Source organism: Stegostoma tigrinum, chromosome 39 (assembly GCF_030684315.1).
Source record: "Stegostoma tigrinum isolate sSteTig4 chromosome 39, sSteTig4.hap1, whole genome shotgun sequence".
Taxonomy (NCBI): Eukaryota; Metazoa; Chordata; class Chondrichthyes; order Orectolobiformes; family Stegostomatidae; genus Stegostoma; species Stegostoma tigrinum.
In genome coordinates this window covers 16,966,480-16,992,654 of record NC_081392.1, presented here as the reverse complement: position 1 = coordinate 16,992,654, position 26,175 = coordinate 16,966,480, and the positions used below count along the sequence as shown (strand labels likewise).

At 43.3% G+C, this 26,175-nt stretch overlaps 1 protein-coding gene and 1 long non-coding RNA gene across 3 annotated transcripts in view; one reads left to right on the top strand and one right to left on the bottom strand.

Annotated features, from left to right (window-relative positions):
• The window catches only part of LOC125447763 (uncharacterized), a 51,500-nt gene extending 48,723 nt beyond the window's left edge, over positions 1–2,777 (top strand). The window contains exon 3 of the long non-coding RNA XR_007246601.2: positions 1,664–2,777. This is a non-coding gene — a long non-coding RNA (uncharacterized LOC125447763). The remainder of the gene's footprint in view (positions 1–1,663) is intronic.
• Positions 1–22,064, bottom strand: part of LOC125447762 (calpain-3-like) — a 32,232-nt gene extending 10,168 nt beyond the window's left edge. Inside the window, exons 1-18 of one of the 2 annotated variants that reach the window (XM_048522454.2) lie at positions 21,726–22,064; positions 19,057–19,126; positions 17,648–17,766; positions 17,279–17,412; positions 16,228–16,396; positions 14,947–15,018; positions 13,628–13,713; positions 9,553–9,624; positions 8,743–8,909; positions 8,241–8,413; positions 7,774–7,982; positions 7,423–7,462; positions 6,555–6,632; positions 6,174–6,234; positions 5,230–5,294; positions 3,319–3,387; positions 1,690–1,768; positions 783–899 (exon numbers count right to left, since the gene is read on the bottom strand). In XM_048522454.2, the coding sequence (XP_048378411.1) occupies positions 783–899; positions 1,690–1,768; positions 3,319–3,387; positions 5,230–5,294; positions 6,174–6,234; positions 6,555–6,632; positions 7,423–7,462; positions 7,774–7,982; positions 8,241–8,413; positions 8,743–8,909; positions 9,553–9,624; positions 13,628–13,713; positions 14,947–15,018; positions 16,228–16,396; positions 17,279–17,412; positions 17,648–17,766; positions 19,057–19,126; positions 21,726–21,971 (2,026 nt within the window). In that variant the 5' untranslated portion in view covers positions 21,972–22,064. Of the gene's footprint in view, positions 1–782; positions 900–1,689; positions 1,769–3,318; positions 3,388–5,229; positions 5,295–6,173; positions 6,235–6,554; positions 6,633–7,422; positions 7,463–7,773; positions 7,983–8,240; positions 8,414–8,742; positions 8,910–9,552; positions 9,625–13,627; positions 13,714–14,946; positions 15,019–16,227; positions 16,397–17,278; positions 17,413–17,647; positions 17,767–19,056; positions 19,127–21,725 lie in introns of those variants that run through there. The other variant, XR_007246600.2, reaches the window with a different exon arrangement.
• Positions 22,065–26,175: the final 4,111 nt, after the last annotated feature.

The following is a 26,175-nucleotide window of genomic DNA, read 5'->3' as shown; positions in this document are numbered from 1 at the left end:
CACCACGAGCCCGCGCTGGGCCCACATGCCAGCCACCATGAGCCCACGCCAGACCCACTTGTCACTGCCAATGCCATCACTGCCAGCTCCCGAGCTCTTCATCAAGGGGTAAGTCAAACAAAAAAGAAGAAACACAAGGAAAGAAAGAAAAAGAAAAGAAAAGTAAAGTGGATGGAGCAGACAAGCCCAGGCTTAGAAGCCCTACTTCTCACCGGAAGATTGCACAAAGCAATTTCCCACAAACAGCCATGTGATAAATGACCAGATCAACTGGTGATATTAGTTCAGCAATAAATATTGGATATGACAAGACAGAACTTCCCTTCTCCTGCAAAATACTGGAGTGTCCAGATCTTTTACATTCACCCAGCAGGCCAATCAGAGGTAAATGATTGCTGCTGTGACACTGCAACACTCCATCTATACTGCACTATACTACTACTCCATCTACACAGCCTCAGGTGATGCACTAGTGAGGAATCCGTGCATTGTAAAATTTGTTATCCAAAATATTTTAAGACATTTCACTTCCACAAGGAGTACACAAATCAAAGTATTTTCAACACCAATCCTTCAAATAATCTCTTTAAACTGAGTTCCAGGCAGATATAAGTCAGGCTTACAAGTCACAAGGTTTGTGGAATCAAGTTTCTCTCGATCTCAACGAATGACAATGACGCCCAACTGTAGCTGTCCTTCCCTAGTTAAACTCCCCCAACCAGAGTCTGGGCTTTGAGGCTAGCTCACATACTTCAGGGTAAGAAAAAGTACAAGTTACTCACGGATCATTGTGTCCAGCTTTGTCAGACAGCAAATGAATGTCACATAACTGAAGGTCAGATCCGGGTCTGTGTATCTCAGCCCAATCAGCTGCATCAAGAACTCATCCACCTGGAATCCTAGGGAAAAGTTATTCATTCATTTTACAAATGCAAAACCCCAAATCCATTAACATCCTCCTCACGTGCAGAGTTTTATCAGTCCACCCCTTAGGCTGTGGAGATGATTCTCCTCAGAAATGTTTCTCCACAAGAGTGGGGGTTTCATACAGAGACCCTGCAGTGGAAGCTGGCGGTGGAGGGGTCCTGGCTTGCCCTGAACCTATTTAGCAAGGCCTACTCTCAGTGCAGTCAGTCAAAACCTGCCATTCAACAAATGGGGTTTGTCCCAAGGAACTTGTCAGTGGCTTAGCAGGCTTTATCAAAAAAAGGAGAAATAATCCATGAGACAAGGCACTGGCCTAAGCATTATTAAAGTAGGTCAGATTGTACTGTATTACCCAGAGGTTTAAAAACTTGATAAATAAACAAGAACTCAACTCAGTGGATTGCTACATGTCCCCACATTCTTTTGGTATTATCTCTCACTGGGGATTGTCTTGTAGACACAGACAGCTAAGAACTCCTATCATGTTGGGGGGGGGGGGGGGGGGGGGAGGTTGGAGTGTTTTTGATCAAGAACAAACACTTATCCCCATCATTCCTAGAATGAGCCCATCACACCAAGGTGCTGGTTAATCCATTCCCTGTTCGGTAACCCAAATATGGTAAAGAATTCATTAGGAAATAAATGGCCAGTGTTGAGGAATAAGCTAACAATTGAGATGAAGTGCTGTTCCCCACCACCACTGTCATGCCTGCTCCTTGTCGCTGTTACTTTGCAGGGCTGAAGTTTGCTCTATTACCCCACCTGCTGCTTGCAAGGCGCTGAACATTTCCTGACTGTTCATGGTCCCCGATCCATCCTTATCGAACTGATTGAAAACTCGCTGAAGAAAATGAAGTGAAAAAGATTAATTGCTGCAAAAGTGGTCAACTTTATGTTAGAATTTGTTTGACTGATAAAATTGGTTTGTAGCATTTCGTTCAGAATTTGCTTGCATTAATTATGGTACTTTCCTGCATTTCCCAAAAGATGTCAGCATTAATACACAACCTGACATAAGGTGGTGGCTGATTTACTGATGATCTGTCAGTATGACGCTGTAATATTTATGTTGGCTCTCACAATGGAAAGATGAGGTGTAGGTCATGTCCTACTGAAGAATTGAATGAAATTTTATTACAGCACCTGGTATCTGTCTATGTGCAAAGCAAACACAGGCACGTCTGGGCTCAAGCTAAGCAATTCTGATTTATCATGGCACAATTCCCTCGGCTTGTCATGTTACAAAAACGCAGAGCTCAGTAGGATCGAGAATTTAAAATCATAATTTAGACATCAGGCAACTTGGCACCTTCTAAATTGTGTCTTCTGATTACCAGCCTTCTGTACAGTAAATAGGGGAAGACTGTTCAAATTTTTATAATGTATCTTAATAATTTTAAACACCTCTTAAATTGAATGTATTCTTCACTGCTCCAAGTAGTCTCCTCCCCTGTAGAGCACAGCTGGAGTGCAAATACAGTAGAACATAGAACATTACAGCACAGTACAGGCCCTTCGGCCCTCAATGTTGTGCCGACCTGTCATACCAATCTGAAGCCCATCTAACCTACACTATTCCATGTACGTCCATATGCTTGTCCAGTGACGACTTAAATGTACTTAAAGTTGGCAAATCTACTACCATTGCAGGCAAAGCGTTCCATACCCTTACTACTCAGAGTAAAGAATCTTGAGAGGCCTAGAATATAAAAGTAGGAATGTACTTCTGAGGCTTTGTGAAGCTCTGGTCAGACCACATTTAGAGTACTGTGTGCAATTTTGGGCTCTATACCTTTCGGAAAGATGTAGTGGCCCTGGAGCAGGTCCAGAGAAGGTTAACGAGAATTATCTTAGGAATGAAAGACTTAATGTTTCAGGATTCTGGATATACACTCAATTGAGTTTAGAAGAAACAAATTGGAACTTACAGAATACTGGAAAGACTGGATAGGGCGGATATTGGGAAGATGTTTCCATTGGTAGGACAGACTAGGACCTGAGGATACAGCCGTACAGTAAAAGGAAGACCCTTTAGAATGGAGATAAGGAGTGAATATATGGAATTTATTGCCACAGAGGGCTATGGAGGCCAGGTCATTGAGTACATCTAAGACAGAAGTAGACAGGTTCCCAATTGTTATGGGGATCAAAGGTTACAGGAAGTGGGAGAATGGAGTTGAAAAACTTATCAGCCATGACTGAATGGCAGAGCAGATCTGATGGGCCAAATGGCCTAATTTCTGTTCCTCTGTCATATTGTCTAATGGTGTGTTGCTCACAACCAGTTCCAGTACACCCACCAGCTCCCATTCAATCACTGGTGTTGTGTGCAAACATATTAAACTCTGCTATGCCACAGCACAAGATAACATTTCCTTTCCCACTACTCACCGTCCATTGGCAGATTTTACTCCAGAGATTACTGAATTCTGTGAATCCCATTTTTCCAAAACCACGTCTCTTGAGTTTATCTCAAGTTAAGGAATTATTACATAAATAGTATTAATTTAAGAATCAAAAGACTTGACAACAATAAGTGATAATAAAATACTTGTACTCAATCAATATAGAATAAAACTTGTTGATTTTGTTTTCTTAAAGTGCTATTTGCTTTCTCTCTGTTTCCTACATGTTGAGGGGCACACTATTCAGGTCATCTTTCTTCACTATAGATTTCCCATGAACTGCATGGAATTCACCAACGGCAGCAGAATCACAGGCATCTCAGGAAATTCAGGCACCCAGCCTCAAAGTTCTTTCCTGCCCTAAGCTGGAGGTCAGAACATTCTTTTTAGAAGTTCTGAATTCCAGAAAAATTATTCCAGATCATATATGTAATAAAAATAAAAGCAGCTCACTAAAATACACACAGGATGTTGCAGTACAGGAACAGGATGCCAAATTAAGTGGGTAAGCATGTTTGTCTCAGTAAATGTCTGTCTCCAATTACAAGTCCAAACAGCTCAGTTCAAATTCCAACCTCATCACGTGAGCAAGTGTGGAGGTGATAAGTATTCTATCACTTGAAAGCTGCAGGTCATGTAGCCATAAACATCTCCTGACGTCTCAAGCCGGATAATTACACAATTATATCAGCCTTGTCACCATACTCAGAGTTAGCTCTGCAGGGACATGTTTTCTTTCTCTTTCCCTCTCTCTCAGATTTACAAAGTCTGAACTTGCTTGTTATGCACACCTGCTCTGGGCTCTTGTCTTTGCTTGTACTATTAAAAGTCTTGGACCCCAAAAAAGAAATAGGTTTTCAAATAGGTTTTACATGCTTACATGTTTGTTCAGGCATCAGAATTGGCGAGAGATATGAAAAAGAATTCAATCAACAAGCATTTCCTCCCTGCTGCTGGCTTCTGTTTAGCGCCCCTTGCTGGAAAATGTCCGTGTGGACAGTCATGCTCAACGTCAACTGTAGAATTGCAGCAAGCACCCAACCTAGTTAAAGTGACCACACCACTATTAGCATTAACATGCATATGGATGAATGGCCCCTTAAGCTACTCCTGAGGAATGAAATCTGACGTTGAAGAGGAGGAAATAAAAAAAGGAGCACTGCAGACAAATGAATTAGAGACAACAAAGTGTGAAGCTGGACGAACACAGCAGGCCAAGCAGCATCTCAGGAGCACAAAAGCTGACGTTACGGGCCTAGACCCTTCATCAGAGAGGGGGTTGGGGTGAGGATTCTGAAATAAATAAGGAGAGAGGGGGAGGAGGACCGAAGATGGATAGAGGAGAAGATAGGTGGAGAGGAGAGTAGAGGTGGGGAGGGGATAGGTCAGTCCAGGGAGGACGGACAGGTCAAGGAGGCGGGATGAGGTTGGTAGGTGGGAAATGGAGGTGCGGCTTGAGATGGGAGGATGGGATAGGTGAGAGGAAGAACAGGTTAGGGAGGCAGGGACGGGCTGGGCTGGTTTTGTGATGCAGTGGGGGGAGGGGGAGATTTTGAAGCTTTAACTACCGACAACTGAGGCCACTGTTTCAAAATAACAAATCCATGTAAAACAGAGATGAGGAGATCTTTTTTCTCACAGAGGGCCATGAGTCTTTGGAACTCTTTGTCTCCAAACATTGGAAGTCGATTCTGAATATTTCCTAAGGCAGAAATGGATTGATTTTTGATAAGCAAATGACGGTGAGGGGGTGAAAGGTTAGAGGATAGGCCGGAACGTGGAGAAATCAGATGTGCAATGATCATGTTAAATGGTAGAGCAGGCTCCAGGGACTGATTGTCCCACTTCTGCTCCTGATTTATATATTCACATGCCCCTACACTATACAGCAGGATACATCTGTCAAGGAAATGAGGCTCTTGCAGGCATCCAGACCAAACTCATCCCATTTTTCATTAAGACCTAGAATGAAGAATCACCAACAACTTGTATTCATATCGTGTCTTTAACATTATAAAACATTCCAAGTTGCTTCACAGGAGCTTTGTAAAACAAAATTTGACACTGAGCTACATAAGGAGATATTTAAGAAAGTGACAGGGGTTGGTTTTAAAGGACTTAAATGAGGAGAGAGAGGTTAAGGGATAAAGGGAGGAAATTCCTAAATTGGTAAAGGGATATCCAGATTTCTACAATAGTCTGTATGAAGATATGCTTTCTTACATCAACCTGAATTTTAAGTTTGTGTTCCCCTGTTCTGAACTCCATCCCAACAGAGGAAATAAACTAGTTTCTCGCTACCTATCAGCTCTTTATAAGAGCTGACAAGATGTAGAGCTGGATGAACGCAGCAGGCCAAGCAGCATCAGAGGAGCAGGAACGCTGACGTTTCAGGCCTAGACCCTTGTTCAAAAAAGGGGTCTAGGCCTGAAACCTCAGCCTTCCTGCTCCTCTGATGCTGCTTTGCCTGCTGTATTCATCCAGCTCTACACCTCATTATCTCAGATTCTCCAGCATCTGCAGTTCCTACTATCTCTGAACCTCTTTATAGGACCTTGAATTAGATCACCCCTGTAATATTCTAAGGAATTCAAGTCCGGTCAATGCAACCAGACCTAGGGCTCCTGCGTTGCAGTGGTAGGTAGTATTCCTACCAGGAGGCCTAGGTTCAAGTCTGACCTGCTCCAGACATGTGTAGTAACATCCCTGCACAGGTTGATTAGAAAATATCTACGCAACTGGTACTTGAAGTCTAACGCTTTTAGCACTTCACAATTATTCTGGTGGTGGATTATTGGAATTAAACATGCATTCATGCACTCGGAGAACAAGAATGTTTACCAGCTTTTTGTAGGATTTCTGCCAGCAGTTTCTGTAGCTCCATTGCTGAAATAGCTTCATCCTGTGAGAACAATCAGCTGTCAGTGGAATAAAACCGGTTAAAATATCCCACCGCCCTGACTCCTCAATATTAGGAGTGAACACAAATAACAGAACAGTGCATTTTGCTTCATCACTTCTTAAGATTGTCAAATTAGTCTGTGCGGAGTTCTGAAGGTTTCATAACACCATTTCCATTTCCCCAACTGCCCCAGCTAACTGAATGGACTCTTTGGGAAATAAGGAGTGATGCCCTACCAGACCGTTTAACCTAAGTACCCCCAGAAGAAGTCAGCATCCTCATGACAGAACATAAGGAAACTGGAATAAATGCAAGCTCACCGGTCCAGAGATCCTGTCAAACAGTTCCTTGGATTCTGCAGCAGAGGGAAGTGGGCAGGGTGCGAGGATTGGTAGACCCTGAAGATAAAATGTGTGCACAGTCAGTATTTATAGCTCAGTACTCATTCTAAGCATCTTCATCAGGTCTCTTCCACCAAAGGACAGAATTTAATTGGATTACCACTTAATTTATTGTACAAGATCAGTTAAGTTAGAGACACTGATTAAAAACCTAGACCTTTGTAATCAACTTTGCACTTACAGGGTTGGAGTATTTTACAACATGAAAGAGGCCCTTTGGCTCATCATATATCAATTCTAGCCCCATCTTCCAGCACTTGGCCTATAACCTTGTACATTATGGCATTTCAAGTGCTATCAAGAGATGGCTGGTGATGAATAACTGTCTGAATCATAGACATGTGTTACTGTTCTTTCCAAGTGGCCCACTGATCATCACACCATCCATCACCTTAAACTTTCACTCCCTTCACCAGCAGCACCTGTTATGGAACATGTACTCCAGCCACTTGCCAAGCCTCCTTTAACAGTACCTTCCAAACCCCTTACTTCTATCACTTCAGAGATGGAGAACAGTAAATGCATCGAACACCATCACCTACAAGTTCCTCCCCTAATTTTGCACTCCATCCTGAAATAGGATTTGGTTCACCGTTCCCTCATGATCACTGGGTCAATATTCTCAGATTCCCTCCCGAACAGCACTGTGGACCGAGACCACTGCAGTGGTTGAAGGAAACTGTTCACTACCATCTTAAGTAATGGTGGACAACAACACACACACACACACACACACACACACACACACGAGTCACATGCATGCACGCAGACACATGTATGTACTTGCCTGAGGATTCTCAGTGGATGAGGTGTTCCGCTCTGCAGGCCTGGAAGACAGATGTATTAATTAAACTAGGTACCTGAGAATAAACTACCCAAGAATAGCTTGGCAGAACCTCAGACACCTAGGAATTGCTGACACCTCCGGACCCAAGGACAACTAACATCAATGTCCACTAAATCACACTCTCCTGTTCATTTCTAACACAGCCAGCAAATCTCTCCTCTTTCAAGTACATACCCATTTCCTCATTTGAAAAATTCTGATTGAATCCAATCACAGCACCTCACTCCCTAGAACGAAATACTTCATTGTCCCTGGCTATTTTCATTCTCGGATAAAGGAACTTGTGCTTACTCAGCGACGTTACCCTTCTCAGTGAAGACGCGCAAAAGGAATTCTCCCTCTTCGTTGGGATTGGCAGTTGATGGGATGATGACGTAGTGGCCTGGTGGTAGGCAGCCTCGCATCATGACCTCAGTGCTGTTTTTGTGCTCCTTTACAGAGAGCACTGGTGATGCTTCTTGCAAATCCTCATGGGTCAAGAAAGCTTTTGTAGGGTCTCCCTGTGAAACAGAACAGCTACGCAGTGGGGGGCTGTAGTTACTGATTTAGAGAGAGGAGTGAAGGAGAGGTGGACAGCTGGGGGTAGGGGGAAGGCAAGGAAGATTGGGGGGTAGGTGAGAGAGAGTGAGAGAGAGAGAGAGAGAGAGGGGGAGGAAGAGGGGGTGGGGGAAGACAGACAGAGAGAGAGAGACAGAGGCACAGAGAGGCAAAAGAAGTTGACTTCATAATGGAATTGGGACCCCACACAGCACCCTTACCTTAAAGATATCAAAGCCAATATACAGGAAGTTAACTCCTGTAAGGATCATCCGCCGCCTGTGTTTCTGCATCAAAACCACCAGGAAGGTGCAGGTCACCTCAGGGTCATCAGGATCATCATCTTCTTGGAAAAGGGTGAGTTTGAACTGTGGATTCATCCAGTAGTACTTATCTGAAAGCAGTAAATTAGAAAGGAATAATGCAGAATAACCGTCTGTGTCACTGGGTCAAAACCCTGGAATTCCCTCCCCAAGGGCATTGTGGGTTAACCCACAGGTGGACTGCAGGGGTAGTTCTCAAGGGGCAATTCGGGGTGGGTAATAAATGCTGGCCAGCTGGCGACACCCACATCCCACAGATGAATGAATTTTAAAAAAAACCATAAGCATCCATATAACTGCACCAGAGGATGAGGCAGGGTCGGTGAGGAGAAGCATTGTAATGAAGTGTTGAGGGAAAAGTCAGAAGGGAAGTGATTTCTGCAGCTCAGTTGTGTCCTACCTTTGTAATACAAGTTGCCTCCAGCTGAGAAGCCCCGGATCCAGCGACCCTCATACACCATCTGCACCCAGGGTTTCAGCTTCCCATCAGGGTTAGACAGCTGACACAGACTCAAGTGGCAAATCTCCACATTCCCAAAATTCTTCTTGAAGTCCTCAATGGACATCCTGATTCAAGCACAGAAAATAATTAGTCTAGTAAACAGCACAGAAACAGCAGATCACATCCACACAGTCATGAATGATGATGTCAGCAGTGGTTCGATGGGTCTCGAAACTGAGTCCAGAATCAAGATTATTCCAGCATCTTGAACCCATAAGCTGGAGAAACACTCCCCATCTAATACAGAGGGAATGCTGCACTTCTGTCCCTCTATGACAGCAATGTATTTATATAGCACCTTTAATGCAATAAAATGATCCATGACAGAGTGGAATGTTACAAGGTGAAGTCAAACAGCAAGTTGCACAAGGCAATGCTAAGGCAGGTGGCCAAAAGTTTAGATTTAAGGAGGATCTTTAAAGGGGGTGGGGGTGAAAGAGAGAGAGAGACACACAGATTGAGAGTGTGTGGCGGAAGTGAGAAGAGAAGGAATTCCAGAGCTTACACCCGAAGTAACTGAAGGCACAGCCAACAACAATGAGACATTAATCCCAAGGTCCCATCTGCCCTTTCACCAAGCTGGAGGGAGGTAGTTTGAGGCTGAGGGGTTTTGAAGTTAAAAGTGAGGACTCTGTCCCCGACATGAAGTTGGCGTCAGTGTAAGTCAATGACTAATGGAGAGTCTGAAATGTACAATTGATCACTTACCAAAACTCTCCATCTTCCAGGTGTACCATCTGCCTAAGGTCTGTGTCAGTGACTTGGCTCCACTCTGCAGACCTGCATAAACGAAAGGCAGTTGTATTAACATCTTACTGTTCAAGACATAACCCAGAGTACGATGATGATGAGGCCAAGCATGTTATTAGTATGGAACACTCCAGAACGCGAGTAAGTGTTTCTCAGTGACCTACACCAGGGCAAGAAGCAGCAGTGTTGACAGACAGACAAGATCCACATTCCCCAAACTCCTCCCAGCAACAGTCAGACGGTAATCCGGCATGGAGTCAGACCATTTGGTCCAACCAGTCCATGCTGACCATACTCCCAAACTAAACTAGTCCCACCATCCTGTGCTTGGCCTATATCGAAACCTTTCTTATCCATGTACTTACCGAAATGTTTTTTAAATGTTGTAACTGTACCCACATCCACTACTTCCTCCGGAAGTTCATTCCACACACAAACCACTCTGTGTAAAAACATTGCCCCTCATGTCTCTCCTTTTTCCTCTCACCTTAAAACTATGTCCCCGATGGGCTCCAGAACAGCAGTGGGCTCTTCAGAGGCAGCATGGCTACAGAGTCAGTTGGTTGACCTGTGAACCCTGGAGCAGGACTCATGCTCCCACATGGAGTGGGACCCTGCCAGTGGCATGGCATGGGCTGGGAAAGCCCAGAGTGGAACTCTGGCAGTGGCATGCTGTAGCAGGGGAGAAGGGAAAGTTGGACTCTCTGTCAGTTAGGAACAAAAACAAAGCTGCTAGAAAAGCTCAGCAGGTCTGGCAGTATCTGTGGAGGACAAAACAGAGTTAACGTTTCAGGTCCGGTGACCCTTCCTCAGAACCCTTCTCTCTGGAGTTATTTTTCTTTCATTATGTTTTAAGTTGACAGAAATGGTATCTATGTATGCGCGACGGTACATACTTTTCACTGTATTTTACATTGAATATATGTGACAATAAAGCAAGTTCAAATTCCTAGTCTTGAAATCCCCCATCCTAGGGAAAAGACACCTGCCATTCACTTTATCTATGCACCTCATTATTATTTAAACCCCTATAAAGTCATTCCTCAACCTCCCACACTCCAATGAAACAAGTTCCAGCCTATCCAGCCTCTCCCAATTACTGAAACTGTCCTTCCCAGCAACATCCTGTTGTTACCTTGCTTGGATTTCAGACAGGTGTGCTTGCAGTTAACAGGCATTTTTAATAGAGTATTGAGGAGTTTCACGGGAGTTAATCAAGGCACATCATTTGACACTGAGCCAGACATGGAGATATTGGGAAAATACCTCAAGGTGGATTTTAAGGAGCATCTTAAAGGAAGACAGAGTGTGAGAGAGGGAGACTAGGGCCAAGTCAGGTACCATGGCACAGCAATAAGAATCTGGGGTGCTCAAGTGGTCAGAATTAGAGGAATGGCAGAGATTTCAGAAGGTTGCAGAGTTAGTGAAGGTTAAAGAGATAATGGAAGGCATGGCTGTGTTGTCAGCAGTGACAAGATTTCCACAGAGGGTATAGAATCTCAATAAGAGTACTGCCCCTCTCTCAAACCCAACAATTAATAAGCATGTCACACTGACTCATTATCAAGCAGAACCAGTACATGACTGGCAGCAGATACTGAATTAAAATTCTATAGGTATTTAAGGAATAAAAGAATGACGAAAGTAAGATTAGGGCCAATCAAGGATAGTAGTGGTAAGTTGTGTGTGGAGTCAGAGGAGATAGGGGAAGCACTAAATGAATATTTTTCAACAGTATTCACTCTAGAAAACGACAATGTTGTCGAGGAGAATACTGAGATACAGGCTACTAGACTAGGTGGGATTGAGGTTCACAAGGAAGAGGTATTAGAAATCCTACAGAGGGTGAAGATAGATAAGTCCCCTGGGCCGGATGGGATTTATCCTAGGATCCTCTGGGAAGCCAGGGACGAGATTGCCGAGCCTTCGACATTGATCTTTAACTCGTCATTGTCTACAGGAATAGTGCCAGATGACTGGAGGATAGCAAATGTGGTTCTCCTGTTCAAGAAGGGGAGTAGAGACAACCCTGGCAATTATAGACCAGTGAGCCTTACCTCAGTTGTTGGTAAAGTGTTGGAAAAGGGTATAAGGGATAGGACTTATAATCATCTAGAAAAGAATAAATTGATTAGGGATAGTCAGCACGGTTTTGTGAAGGGTAGGTCGTGCCTCACAAACCTTATTGAGTTCTTTGAGAAGGTGACCAAACAGGTAGATGAGAGTAAACCGGTTGATGTGGTCTATATGGATTTCAGCAAGGCGTTCGATAAGGTTCCCCACAGTAGGCTACTGTACAAAATGCGGAGGAATGGAATTGTGGGAGATATAGCAGTTTGGATCGGAAATTGGCTTGCTGAAAGAAGACAGAGGGTGGTAGTTGATGGGAAATGTTCATCCTGGAGACCAGTTACTAGTGGAGTACCACAAGGATCGGTGTTGGGTCCACTGCTGTTTGTCATTTTTATAAATGACCTGGATGAGGGCGTAGAAGGATGGTTTAGTAAATTTGCAGACGACACTAAGGTCGGTGGAGTTGTGGACAGTGACGAAGGATGCTGTAGGTTGCAGAGAGACATAGATAAGCTGCAGAGCTGGGCTGAGAGGTGGCAAATGGAGTTTAATGCAGCCAAGTGTGATATGATGCACTTTGGTAGGAGTAACCGGAAGGCAAAGTACTGGGCTAATGGTAAGATTCTTAGTAGTGTAGAAGAGCAGAGAAATCTCGGCGTCCATGTACACAGATCCTTGAAAGTTGCCACCCAGGTTGACAGGGCTGTTGAGAAGGCATACAGTGTTTTAGCTTTTATTAACAGAGGGATCGAGTTCCGGAACCAAGAGGTTATGCTACGGCTGTACAAAACTCTGGTGCGGCCGCACTTGGAGTACTGCGTACAGTTCTGGTCACCGCATTATAAGGAGGATGTGGAAGCTTTGGAAAGGGTGCAGAGGAGATTTACTAGGATGTTGCCTGATATGGAGGGAAGGTCTTATGAGGAAAGGCTGAGGGACTTGAGGCTGTTTTCAATGGAGAGAAGAAGGTTGAGAGGTGACTTAATTGAAACATAAAATAATCAGAGGGTTAGATAGGGTGGATAGGGAGATCCTTTTTCCTAGGATGGTGACGGCGAGCACGAGGGGGCATAGCTTTAAATTGAGGGGGGTGAAAGATATAGGACACATGTCAGAGGTAGTTTCTTTACTCAGAGAGTAGTAAGGGAATGGAACGCTTTGCCTGCAATGGTAGTAGATTCGCGAACTTTAGGTACATTTAAGTCGTCATTGGATAAGCATATGGACATACATGGAATAGTGTAGGTCAGATGGGCTTGAGATCGGTATGACAGGTCGGCACAACATCGAGGGCCGAAGGGCCTGTACTGTGCTGTAATGTTCTATGTAAACCTTTCCAACGGGATGTTCTGTGGACATGCTAAAATTCTAGCTGCATGTTTTACCTGTAATCATATTGACTACTTTGCAGAATGCTGCGCACGAAGAATGTTTCACCTATATAACAGTAATTTGGAGTCAGTTCAAACAAACCACGAACAGATCACTCAGAGAGAGTTCTGTCTTGCAATACACACATTAATGACCCTCCAGCTGCAGAAAGACCATAACACGTAGGAGCAGAAGCAGGCCTTTCAGCCCATCGAATCACCTCTGCCATTCGATGTTGTCATAGCCGATCTGATAATCCACAAGTCTGCTTTCCTGCCTTTTCCCCTTAACTCTTGATTCTCTCACAGATTAAAAATCTGTTGCACTCAGCCTTTGAACATTTTTAACAACCCAGCCTTGACAGCCCTTGCGGTAAAGAATTCCACTGATTCACCAGCCTTTGAGACAAGAAATTTATTCTCATCGCTGCCTTAAATGTGCAACCTCTTTGTTGGCTTTTAAAGGTTTCCCATTAAACTTTGCCACTTAGTATCAAATCGAAAGAAAAAGCATAACGAGGTGTTGTGATATTTGAAGATTAAAACTGATATCTAAATGGCCCGAAACAGCCTCAGACCCCTGTCCTTACCCATCACTCCAAGCCCCATTCCACTCTAATCTCCCCCAAGGATTGCGAACTCGCACCAATTCTATCCTGTTGGTCTTCACCTGAACCTGCAAAAGAAAAGAAAGGAGGAGCAATGATTCAGTCAGGAAACTCCTAACAACACCGAAATGCAACAGAAAAGTTACTGAGAACTGGGAAAATGCCACAGTCAGAGAAGAACCACTGAGTGCAGTTACTAGAAACAAAAGCATTGACATTTATGAAGCGGGTCAATGTCGTGGAGAGAGTGCAAAAGAGATTTATCAGAACAGTACCAGAAATTAAGGATTGCAGCTAACATTGCGAGACTAGAAAAGCTGGGTTTGTTTTTCTTAGGGTAGATAAAGGTTAAGGGATTGTTATCAAGATGTTCAAACTCAGAGTTCTGACAAAATAAATAAGGAAGAACTGTTTCCACTCAGTCAAGGGACAGTAACCAGAGGACAGAGAATTAAGAGAAAAGCAAGAGATGATATGGAGGATTTTCTTTGAGTTCATTGAAGCACCTTGGTCTGGAATGTACTGCCCAACAAGCTGGCAGAAGCAGATTCACGTGTACCTTTCTGAAGGAAACTGGATAAATATTTGACGGAAAGAAATCTGTAAGGCTATGGAGAAAGGGTGGCAACATTGTGGTTGTTGCCAGCCGTCCAGTCGAGATACAACAAGCCAAGTAGTGACTTCCTCTGCTGGAGGGTTCTATACTTCCAAGCGTTGGTGGCTCGGCAGCCAATCTGAACACAGCAAGATCCCACCAAATGGCCAAAAGAATCTGCTTTACTGATATTGGTTGAAGACAGATATTGGCCAAGGAGAATTGCTACACTTTTCCTCAAACTAGTGACCCATGGAATTTTTTTTACACACACCTGAATGGACAGCTGAAGCGTGGGATTAGCACCTCATCCAAAACAGAGAATGTTGGAAACTCTGGGTAGGCATCTCCTAAACATAACAAATCAATGTTTTGGAGGGAGCTTGGGAACTGGAGAAACATCAAGAAGATGCAGAATTAAGTTCTTCACTGTGTCATATCACGGGATATTCAGCCAACCATTGGAGCAGCTAGTTCAATGCCCTGTTATTAGTCTTGACCAACCTGCTACCGACAGCAACACAGAAACAGAAACCACAGCAGGAAGACTTTTCCAGGTCCTCCAAAGAGCAATAGAGCATTACACTGAGAGGCTGGGAGAAGATCTCAAGTTCACTCCTTTGCCACAGAATTCACAAGGACTCACAGCTCGTTAAAAAGATATGAACTATAGAAGGTTTCCATTCAGATTACAGTCGCACCTTACCTGGTCTACACCAGTCACTGAATACGCATGTCCAGTTACGATGCCTTGTTCATTTAATATACCCACTGGCCCCTGCACAGACAATATGACCTATTAGGTTATGAAACCTTTGCTATACTTTTTTTCTCATCACAGTTATTGACCAAAATCACACGTAGTAACTTTGATTTTTAAAAAAGTAATTGATATCTTCGAACTCCTGGATATTTTGAAGGGCCCTAATTATTGGTGTATTGTTTCTTGTCATTGTGTTTGAGGTTTTACTGAATTATTAAGAGGATATACCCCACTCCATCTCACTGACCATTCCAAAATAGACTTACACACACTGTAATGATCAAAAATATACCCCACTCCCTCTTACTAACACTCAGATTCTGAACCTCTTGCTGGAACACTTACAAAGCATTTAAATGTATAAAATGTTACAAACAGAGAATCGTGTGATACAATGTCAGCAGGTTAAAGGAGAAAGTGTTAGGAGGGCTGACTGGGAGTAATGTCTTAGAGAGAGTTGGGACTGGTATGGGGAGTGTCAGGCCAAGGTAGGCCAACAGCATGGCCTCTAATGGCAGTACTGTGAGCAGATTTGGGCAGCACACCTTAGGAAGGATATACTGACCTTGGAGGGAGTACAATGTCGGTTTACAAGAATGATACCTAGACTTCCGGGGTTAATTAATGATGGGAGATTATACAAATTATGTCTGTTTTCTCCAGAATTTAGAAAGTTAAGAACAAAGTCTTCAAAATATTAACAGGAAAAGATGGGGTAGATAAAGACAAACCATTTCCACTGGTTGGGAATTCTGGAACCGGGGGAATGGTCTAATAAAAGGGACCAGACTGTTTAGGGGAGTTATTAGGAAGCACCTCTACACAGAAAAGATGGTAGAAGTCTGGAACTCTCTTCCACAAGTGGCAGTTCATGCTAGATTAGTTGTTAGTTTTAAGGCCTGTTGCTTAACATAAATTTAAGGAGTATGGGCCAAAAGCTGGTGTATAGAGTTAGGCCACAGATCAGCCATGATTTCATTAAATGGTGGAACAGGTTCAAGGGGCTGAAAGGCCTGCTCCTTTTCCTATGGTTACAGAATTTTGACAGCACAAGACAAGATCTTGCTTATATGTGGTGTGTTTAAAAACAAAATTCCCAAGATGTTTCAGAAGTGCAATTAAAATTACAAGTGGGTCTTGGAGTCAATGTAGATTTGAGGGAACATGAGTGAACAACCCTCTCATTATTTTATGAACTCTGTCTGAAACAGGTTAACCCATTACCGGTTTAGCACAGCAAATTATTGAGCCTTTCTCTAGCAGCTTTCTCAGGAATTTCCAAAGATCTTTTGGCATCTCATTGATCTGAAATGATTCAGGAGCTCCCCCAGTGAGATCAACCATCGCTTCTAATGGGTAACCAATGTAGAGAGACTCATAGGAGCCCTTCAGCCTAAAGGAACAGGGTACAGAAACAGCTTGTTAAATGAGACCATCTTATAACACATAAGGTTCTTGGAGGTTTCTTCCTTCCTGACTTTATTCACTTGTCTCAAGCCTTTTCACCAAATTTTCATGAAAGCCCAGACTCTTTCCGGGGAACAGAACCATGGTTGCCAGCGACTTTATACTATCTAACTCATTTCAGTTTTAAGAACCCCTTATTCTGAGACAGTGCCCTGAGTTCTAGATTCCCCAGCCAAGGGAATTTAATGTCTCAGGTTCTAATCCACCAATCCCCTCAAGAATTTAATGATCAATGATATTGTATCTCATTCTTCTAAACTCTAAGGGATGTAGACCTAGTCTACTCAATCCTTCCTCAGAGGATAATCCCCTCATCTTTATATAAAGGTGCAGTGGTCTGAAAGGACTTACAGTGAGGAGTGCCTTGAATACCAACTACAATTATGTTGGCATGAAGAATTGTCAGGGAACAGCTTTAAGATTATATTGGAAAACAGAATTGTTAGCCAATAGCTTTAAGATTTCCAAAGGAATAAAGCCTACCATCCAGGTCCTCCTCACTGTCCTTAACAATGTCTGTAAATCTGTGAAACTCGTACTGACTAACATACAATAAACTATATCTTCTATAGTACGAGACTTTTCTCATTCGAAAAGCAAATGGATTTCCCACCTGGATGGGGTTTGTAAACCTGTCATATGGTGCGCAATTGTACAGATAGCATTGTCCACACGATGGTTAGCTACAAGGACTGCTCATTCAACATATCCTAGGGATAACCTTTTCCAATACAAGCTAAGCTAAGCTATCTTCAATTTGCTGCCAATATACCCACTAATTGCACAGCACAATTCTCAGGACACTTACTTGGCATAAGCTTTCTCCAGGAGTGGGCTCCAGAACTCATTGTTATCTTTGGAATAAAGGAATGCCAACTTGTTGTTCACGGTGGGTAACCGATCGTCCACCACAACCTCAACCCACTGCCCATACTGCCAGAACTTAGAAAATGACAAGACGGACAAAACATTAGGAATGTCAGCAGCAATAACCTCTCTTACATAAAGTGTCAGCCCTCAAGTCCTGGATTAGGACCTGAGCCCATAACCTTCAAACTCAATGTTAGGAGTGTTACTCACTGCACAAGGTAGCACTCAGTACTGTCTGTTAGACAGAATATTTACATTTAACACTGGCACATTAGAGATACTGGACAGATGCAAAACTAAGATATACCTTAAAGCGGAAACAGCCCGTGTAACCTTCCCCGAAGCCCTGGTCTGGGGGTATGACCTGTTCCATCACCTGCTTATTGAGACTGAGGCAGGCAATGACTGACAGAAACCAGCAGTCACCTAACAAGAAGGGCAGAAAATGTGAATCAGTGCAGGAAGGATCCAAAACAGAGACAGTAGTGGCCCGAATGCTGCTAATGGCTCAGTGAGTAAATGCATTGCCTAGAATGTTACTGGTCCAAATATAACAGCTATGTTTCAGCTTTGACTTACTTTCTGTGGGGGTCTAAGCACAGTCGAGATGCTACACTTCACCTCAGTGCCTCAACATCCCTATCTGCTGTCAGCTAGCCTCAATATGGAAGGACATTGTAGATCGGGGCTTCCTAATCCACTGCTGCCGGGGGGTTTGAGAGATACTCAGAGTCAAATATCGCTACATTTCCCTTTGGAGGAGTAAGGATTGTTATCCAGTTTATAGCATCATATGAACAGTTTTCCCAGGGCTCAGTTTCCAAACACCCAGTCTCTGTCAGACTCAGAGGTGCAAGTGCCTTTCAAGGCTCAAACCTATTTTAGAAAACTAGTAAAATCTCTGCCAATCTAAAAGGCATGGAACATGATCATGTGCCCAAGGTATTTTTAATCATTTTGTTCAGCTGTTTTACAGCACATTTCTGGGGCAGATGGGAATGTGAACCTGGGTCTGTTGGCTCCAAGGTAGGGACACCACAACTACGCCACAAGGCTTAAACTGATCAGCTCCAGAGTTTATTGAGAAGCGGACAGGCTCACTGGATATTCTCATTTAAGAGAGGAGTTCTTCAGGGTTCTTATGGTGCAGCGGTGATGTCCCTGCTTCTACGCCAAGAGATGTAGATTCAAGCCTCACCTGCTCCACAGATGTGTGTAAAAAGATCTCTGAATAAGTTGATTATAAATATCTAAGTTATGTTCATATTTGTTACTTGGTTATTTGGGTGATTAGATGATGATGTGTTTTTCAAAATAAAAGCAGCGGGGTACCGCAGGGCTGGATTGTATTATGCCCCCCTCCAACATTACTCTGATTCAGTTCTCTCCCTTGTTTCCCCAGTGAACAGCGTTTCTTCATTGTTTAGTTGATTGATGAGGTGTTTGGTTTAATTAGCGGTGGATTTATTTTCTCAGTAAAAAGGCTGAGTTCTTCCCCAGTGGGGCTGTCAGTTTATTGACTGGAAAATAGTCAAGTAGCAGAAGGTGAAAATTAATGTCTCTGCCGTACTACAAACTTACAACAAAACCTTTGTATATCTCTTACAGCCTTTTGCTGCCTAATTCAACGTACAGGTATCGGTTTGAAACACTCCCCAGTGTGTAACCCCAGATGATAAAACATATTTAAGTTTAACCCAGGTCATTGGTTCTCACCCAAGGCTCCCTGGCAGATGTCTGTTCTGGTGGCTCCATCAACAATAAACTGAGGATTGGCACACATTTCCTGTGGAAACATCCATACAAAATAATTGTAGCAATTCATGGCTGTGTTGATTTAGTATTTCAAATCACGCAGTGATCAAGGAGGCCACTCACACAGTTTCCCTTCTAAAGGCTTTGACCTCTTAAAATTCAATTTTTAGAGGGAACATTTTGACTTTTTTAACTGGCAGAATGGGTTGCCTATGGGGTGTTGCAATTTGCTTCTACACAAATTTTGTTAAGTATTTTCAGTTTCCATTAATATAGCAGAGTAAATTAGAATATTGCTGGGCACCTTTCATAGCCCAAAAATGTAAGTGGATCCCCGCCATTTACAAATTTCTGCTAATTCAACAGCTCCCACTCTCCTGTCCAGTCCTAGACTGGATCTTGTGTTATTCCATATAATGACATTACCCATTGCCATCTCATTCCAAGCCCTGGGGTGGGATGACAATGGGTAACATCATTATATGGAAACCATAGGTTCAAATCACATGTTCCCCAAAAGCACACCTGCCGCATGATGTCTCAAATTACTCAGATCTTCTGTACAGCAAATTGATTTGTCTGAATATAATTGTTCTACCACAGGTGATGGCCCAAAACAGTTCATGTTAACACATTTCACTCCTTTGTGTGAGACTGGTACAATGCTTTGATGCCAATCTTCTTGACCTGTATTAAGGCTGCCAACTTTTATCTTCTTTGTTCATGGGACGTGTGCACTGCTGGCTGGCCAACATTTATTGTCCATCCATAACTGCCCTGGGAAAGATGTTGATGAACAATTTTCTTAAATAGCTGCAGTCCTTTGCATGTAAGGACACCCACAATGCTGTTTGGCTCGGAGCTTTCGAATTCTGGCCCAGGAGCTCTGCAGGAATATAGTTCTAAGGTGGTGAGGATAGTGTGTTTCTTGGTGGGGAATTTGCAAGAGAGTGTTCCATGTATCTGCTGCCCTTTCTGGGCAATAGATGTCATGGGTTTGGAAAGTGTTTGCAGAGGAGCATTGGTGAATTTCTGCAGCGATTCTCGTAGATGGTGCTGCTGCTGGTGGTACACATTGCTGTCATTGTGCACTGGTGAAGAGAGTGAATGTTAGTGTGACTGGATGTCACTCAATCAAGAGAGCTGCTTTATCCTGGATGGTGTCAAAGGCCTCAATGTTGCTCGAGCTGCAACCACGCAGGCATGCAGAGTATTCTGTCACACTCCTAACTTGTGCCTGGTAAACGGTGGACAGGAGGTGAGTTACTCACATTAGAATTGTGGCTGAACACATTCCTGGAAGGTTTCATTATGACACTTCTGCCATTGGATATGCGATATGTTGATCCAGTAATGCACTGCATTCCCACAGCAATTGATAAAGATAATCAGTTTATTGCCCATTTCGATGATCTTTGGCTCTGTTAAGGCATTTGACCCAATATCCAATACTTTAAAAACTGACAACTGGAAATGTTAAAAAGTCAATGATTTTCCTGAAGGGATGCTCTCTGCAGCATATTGGAGATTAATCTTCAATTCCTAGTGACTCCAGGTCATGGAGAATAGCTAGCTGTTTCACAGCGCACCCAACTTGGAGTCACAGTCATAAAACATAGAAACAGGCCCTTCAGCCCAGCATTTATGTTGGCCATCAAACACCAAACTACATCAGTCCCATTTTCTGCACCTGGCCCATAGCCTATGCCCTGGCATTTTAAGTGCTCATCCAGATACTTTGTAAATGTCACTATAGCACCTGCCTCCATCACTCTCTCAGGCAGTAGTTCTATATATCTACCATCCTCTGGTCGATTCTGAAGGCTTGACAACTTTAATGTTCATGGGAGTTTGCATTTGCCACCTGGTTTTGAAGTACATTTTTCACTTGCAGTCATTGTCTATAAAGCTATTGGCCTTCATAATTCACTAACATTGAGCGAAGCCAGAGAGAGAGACACAATGAAAAGCAATCATTGAAACTGAATTTGATAGAATGGATAGTATTAAAGAAGTGCTGTATCTACTTGATGCTAATTTGATGACCAGGAAGAAGAGAATTCCTCTCAACAATAGTGAAGGGCAATGGTGATCACAAAAGCAATGGTATGACCATCATGGTCCCAAATATTTCCAGTTTAATCCAGCAGGCAAAGCTATATGGATGTCAGATGGTGACAGATCAGTAAGGATTTACTAGACCTGTGGTTCTGGATGAGGAAATTCAGACACCACAAAACAATTCCCACCCAAGGTGCATGTGTGGAGATCCCACTGATGTGAACACCGGAATCAGCAGCAGTAGGCCACTAGGTCTCTCCGCGAAGCCCAGTAGGTAAGAAATATCCCCTAAAACTGTACATTGTCTCAATTCACCCCTCACCTCCCAACACATCCAGCTGACAAGTATACCTGCAATTATCATTATTTTGTTCTAAATTATAGGGCTCAAAATGCTCTCTCCAATAACTCAAATTTGCATTCTGCTTTTTGTAGTTTGATTAGGCGTGCAAAGCCTTCACCTTGTCACCAATAAATCCCAATTCATAATTCTATACATCAAAGGGGTCAATATCACTTTGCCCAAGCTGATCCATATCATTGATTAGTCCCATACAACCTGAGCTTACCCCTGGCCTCATCCACCGCGTAATGGCAATGTTATACCGCGAGACCCCTGACGGGCCATGGAGCGAGGAGTTGGCCGCTGGGAAGTGCAGGTCTTCAAACAGGCCGGCTGTTCCCGGGAACGCCTGGGGAGCTGGTGTTTCAGCGGGTCCGGGGCAGGGGTACAAGACGGCATTCCTCCGCAACACCGAACTGCTGTCGTAGAAACCGGGAGTGTGTCCCCCTCCGCTCCAAGGCATCCGGTACATGGCGCAAGAAGTTGGCGAGGAGCAGGAAGACAAGGAAACTGGACAGGGTTTGGAATCTATCCAATGTTGATCTGCAGTTCCGCCTGCAGCTCAGTTCTACAGAAATCCAATAATTAACGTCACTGTGAGGGTGGAGCAATTTCAGTGCAAGACCAGAGCTGCATGGCCAAAGGTTGGTCCCTGTTGGGAACTAACTAGCTAAAAATCACACCAACATTTGTCATCTTACCAATTAGGCGAGCCTCATGACTCAAAGATAACGGCGAGTCTTGGAAAGCGCAGGAGGCCATTGAGTCCACCATTTCTGTACTGACCCTTTCACAGAGCCTACCTGAACCCTCCCTCAATGTCACACCCTGCATTAATTCAATAATCATATCTTGACATTGACCCAAGGCAGAATCCAATATTGAAAGATATTCAAAGGATGAAGCTCTCCAGATACCTGAACATTCATATCAAATAAAATAAAGAACTGCAGATGTTGGAAATGTGAAACGAAAACAAAGTGCAGGAGAAACTTGGCAGAACTGGCAGCATCTATGGAGAGAGAGATAAAGTGAACTCTTCGAGTCCAGTTGAAACGTTAACTCTGTTTCTCTCTGCAGATGCTACCAGTTCTGAGTTTCTTCAGCAATTTTTTTGTGCCTGATTTTTCAAATGAGTTCAATTTTTCAAAATGTTTACTTTTTTCCCTCATCAGCTTTTAGATATCATTCAGGTAGGAGTAAATTACCGCAAATGCTGGAATCTGTACTGAAAACAAAAATTGCTTGAAATCACAGTGGGTCAGACAGTATCTGTGGAGAGAGAGCAAGCTAATGTTTGGAGTCTAGATGAGTCGTCATCAGAGCTGTTTTCAGTTTAGATACCATTCCCCTCCCTTCAATTTATTTGTCACAAAAAACACAGGAGGTCAATTAACCCTTTGTCTGTTCTACAATTCAATATACACATATCCACCTCTACACCCTGCTCAATATTTTCATTGTTAAAACTATTATCAATTTTATAATTGAAATTCAAATTGGTTTTGTATCAAATGCCAGTTGTCAATTAAAGTTACAAACTTCTGCCATTGTGTGTAGGAATGTTTCTTAGCTTCACTTCTGAAAGGTTTGGTTCTGATTTTTAGACTGTGCCCTCATCTTCAACCAGCTCAAATACTTTCCATCTATATCATCTGTTCCTCTTAATGTATTGGAAGCCAACCAAATCACCATTAATGGTCTAAATTCATAAAGGTACAAACAATTAAGGGTCATTTGGTCCCTTGAGCATGCTTCGCTATTCAAGAAGAGCTGCCTGAAATGTTTGTAGCCTCAATCCCACGTTCCCTGGTCCTATTCCAGGGTATAAAACCCTAGTTTGTGAAATCTTATGAAATCAGGTTCCTCAGACAATTATTCATGTTTCTTTTGTTCACTTGTGAGACTTGGGTGTCACTTGCTGCGCCGATATTTGTTGCCTGTCCTTAGTTGCCCTTGAGAAGGTGGTGCTGAGCTGACTTCTTGAATTGCTGCAGTCCTGTGACGTGGGGACATGCACAATGCTGTGAGGGAGGGAAATTCCAGAATTTTGACTCAGCAGAGGTTGAGGGAAAGGTGATATATTTCCAAGTCAAGATGACGAGTGGCTTGGAGGGAACTTTTTTAATTCATTCACGGGATGAGGTCATCGCTGGCTAGGCAGCATTTATAGTCCATCAGGCAGTTAAGAGTCAACCACATTGCTGTGGTTCTGGAGTCATATGCAGATCAGACCAGATCAGACAAGCATGGTAGTTTCCTTCCCTAAGGACATTAGTGAACCAGATGGATTTTTCCAACAATCGGAAATGGATTCAGTCATGATTAAACTCCTAATTCTAGACATTTATTGAAATCAAATTTCACCATCTGCCACGGCAGGATTCAAACCCAGGTCCCCAAAACATTACCTGGGTCTCTTGATTAACAGTCCAATGATAATACCACCAGGTCACTTCCACGTGGTGGTGTTCCCACGTATTTGCTGCCATTGTCCTTTTTCACAGAAGAGGTTGTACACTCAGAATGTGCTGTATAAGAATCTTTGGTGATTTCCTGCAGTGCATCTTGAGGATACTCCACACTGCTGTTACTGAGTGTCAGTGGTGGAGGGGGTGGATGCAGTGCCAATTAAGACCAAGTTTCTTGTCAATGGTAACCTCTAAGATGTTGATCGTGGTGGATTCAGTGATGGTAACATCATTGAATGTAAAGAAGTGGTGGTTTGTTTGTCTTATTGCAGGTGCCCATTGCCTGGCAAACGTGTGGCACAGGTGTTACTTGCTATTTGTCAGCTCAAGCCTAGATATTGTCCAAATCTTGTTACATTTGAATGTAGACTGCTTAAGTATCCAATAAGTCACATGATTCTAAACATTGCACACTTATCAGCAAATATCCCCACCTCTGACCTTATGATGGAGGGGAGGTCACTGATGAAGCAGCTGAAGATAGTTGTGCCTAGGACACTACTCTGAAGAACTTGCGCAGGGATGTCCAGGAGCTGAAATGACTGATGTCAATATCCACAACCATCTTCCTATATGCCAGGTATGACTCAAACCAGCGGAGACTTTGCCTCAATTTCCAATTATTCCAGTTTTGCTCCTTGATGTCATACTTAGTCAAGTGCAGGCTTGATCTCATTGGCTGTCTCTCTCACCTCACCTCTGGAATTCAGCTGTTTTGACCACAGCTGTAATGAGGCCAGGAGTTGAGTAGTCCCAGCAGAAGCCAAACTGGGCATCATTGAGCAGGTGCTACTTGAATGCGCTGTTGGTGACACCTTCCATCACTTTATTGTTGATTGAGAGTAGACTGATGGGGCAATAATTGGCCAGGTTGGATTTGTTCTGCTTTTGTGTGTACAGGACAAACCTGGGCAATTTTCACAGGGAGATACTAGTGTTGTAGTTGTACTGGAACAGCTTGGAAAGTTTCATCACTGTCAACCGCTCTGGTATACAAATAGCTCTGCATTTATAAACATGACAATGACTACCTAAGGAAGTTTGCTCATTTGCTGTGAAATGCACTACATAAACATAACTTCTCCTTTGGTCCCTCATACCATTACTGTGTATATTTTTATTTCAAAGTATACTTTATTCATAAAATCATCTATAACCACATATGGATGTTCTAAATCAGATCTGTACAATCTTTACAGAGAAAAAAACAAATAAAACACAAGAATTTCGATGTTTCTCAGAACTTCTCTACAGATGCATAGACAGAGGCATTTTCTATTTATGCGGAAAACCACTTATTATCCTTCAAGGCACCGAGAGGGGCCTGATAACTGAATGGACTCCCATTATACATCAGCAAAAAGACTTTAGACGGTGGTCTTTCCCCACAGTGCCTTGGCAGCAGCTGCCCCAAGCTTTAATGCGTCCCTCAGCACACAGTCCTGGATCTTGGAATTTTCCAGTCTGCAACGCTGTTGAGTTGACCTCTTTACATTGGAAAAAAGTTTTTCACGCAGCGTGGCAGGAGCCTGGAATGCTCTGCCAGAGGAGGTAGGGGTAGAAGTGGGCATATTCGTGAGGGGCACCTGGATGGTTACATAAATAGGGAGGAAATAGAGGGACATGAGCCGAGTAAGAACAAAAAGTTTGTTTTTCAGATTAGCTAAGGCATGATGTTTGGCACAGGCTTGGAGGGCCAAAGACCCTGTTCCTGCACTGTACTTCTCTTGTTCTTTGGCTAATGTTCCCAACCATACCCTATGTTCATCTACCTGACCTGTTAGGCCTCTTACATTGAAGGAAACACAGTTTAATTTATTAATTTTACACATACAATCAGTTCTCTGCCTTACTCTTCCCTGCCTTGACTATTGGACTTGCTCCCCTTACCTACAGTACCAGCCTTTGCCTTTCCTCACTATTGCTTTGGTTCCCACCCTATCCCTCTTGAATAGATCATTTCTAACCCTGAAGAGATTCCAATGGTCCAAAAAGTGTGAATCCTTGCCTCGTGCACCAGGTCCTCACCCACACATTCATCTGCTCTATCCTCCTATTCCTACTCTCACTAGCATGTGGCAGTAGTAGTAGTCCAGATATTACTACCCTCAAGGACCAACTTTATAACTGCCTACCCAGTTTCCTATATTTTCCGAGCAGAACCTCATTCCTTTCCCTACATGTGCCACTGGTACCAATGTGCAC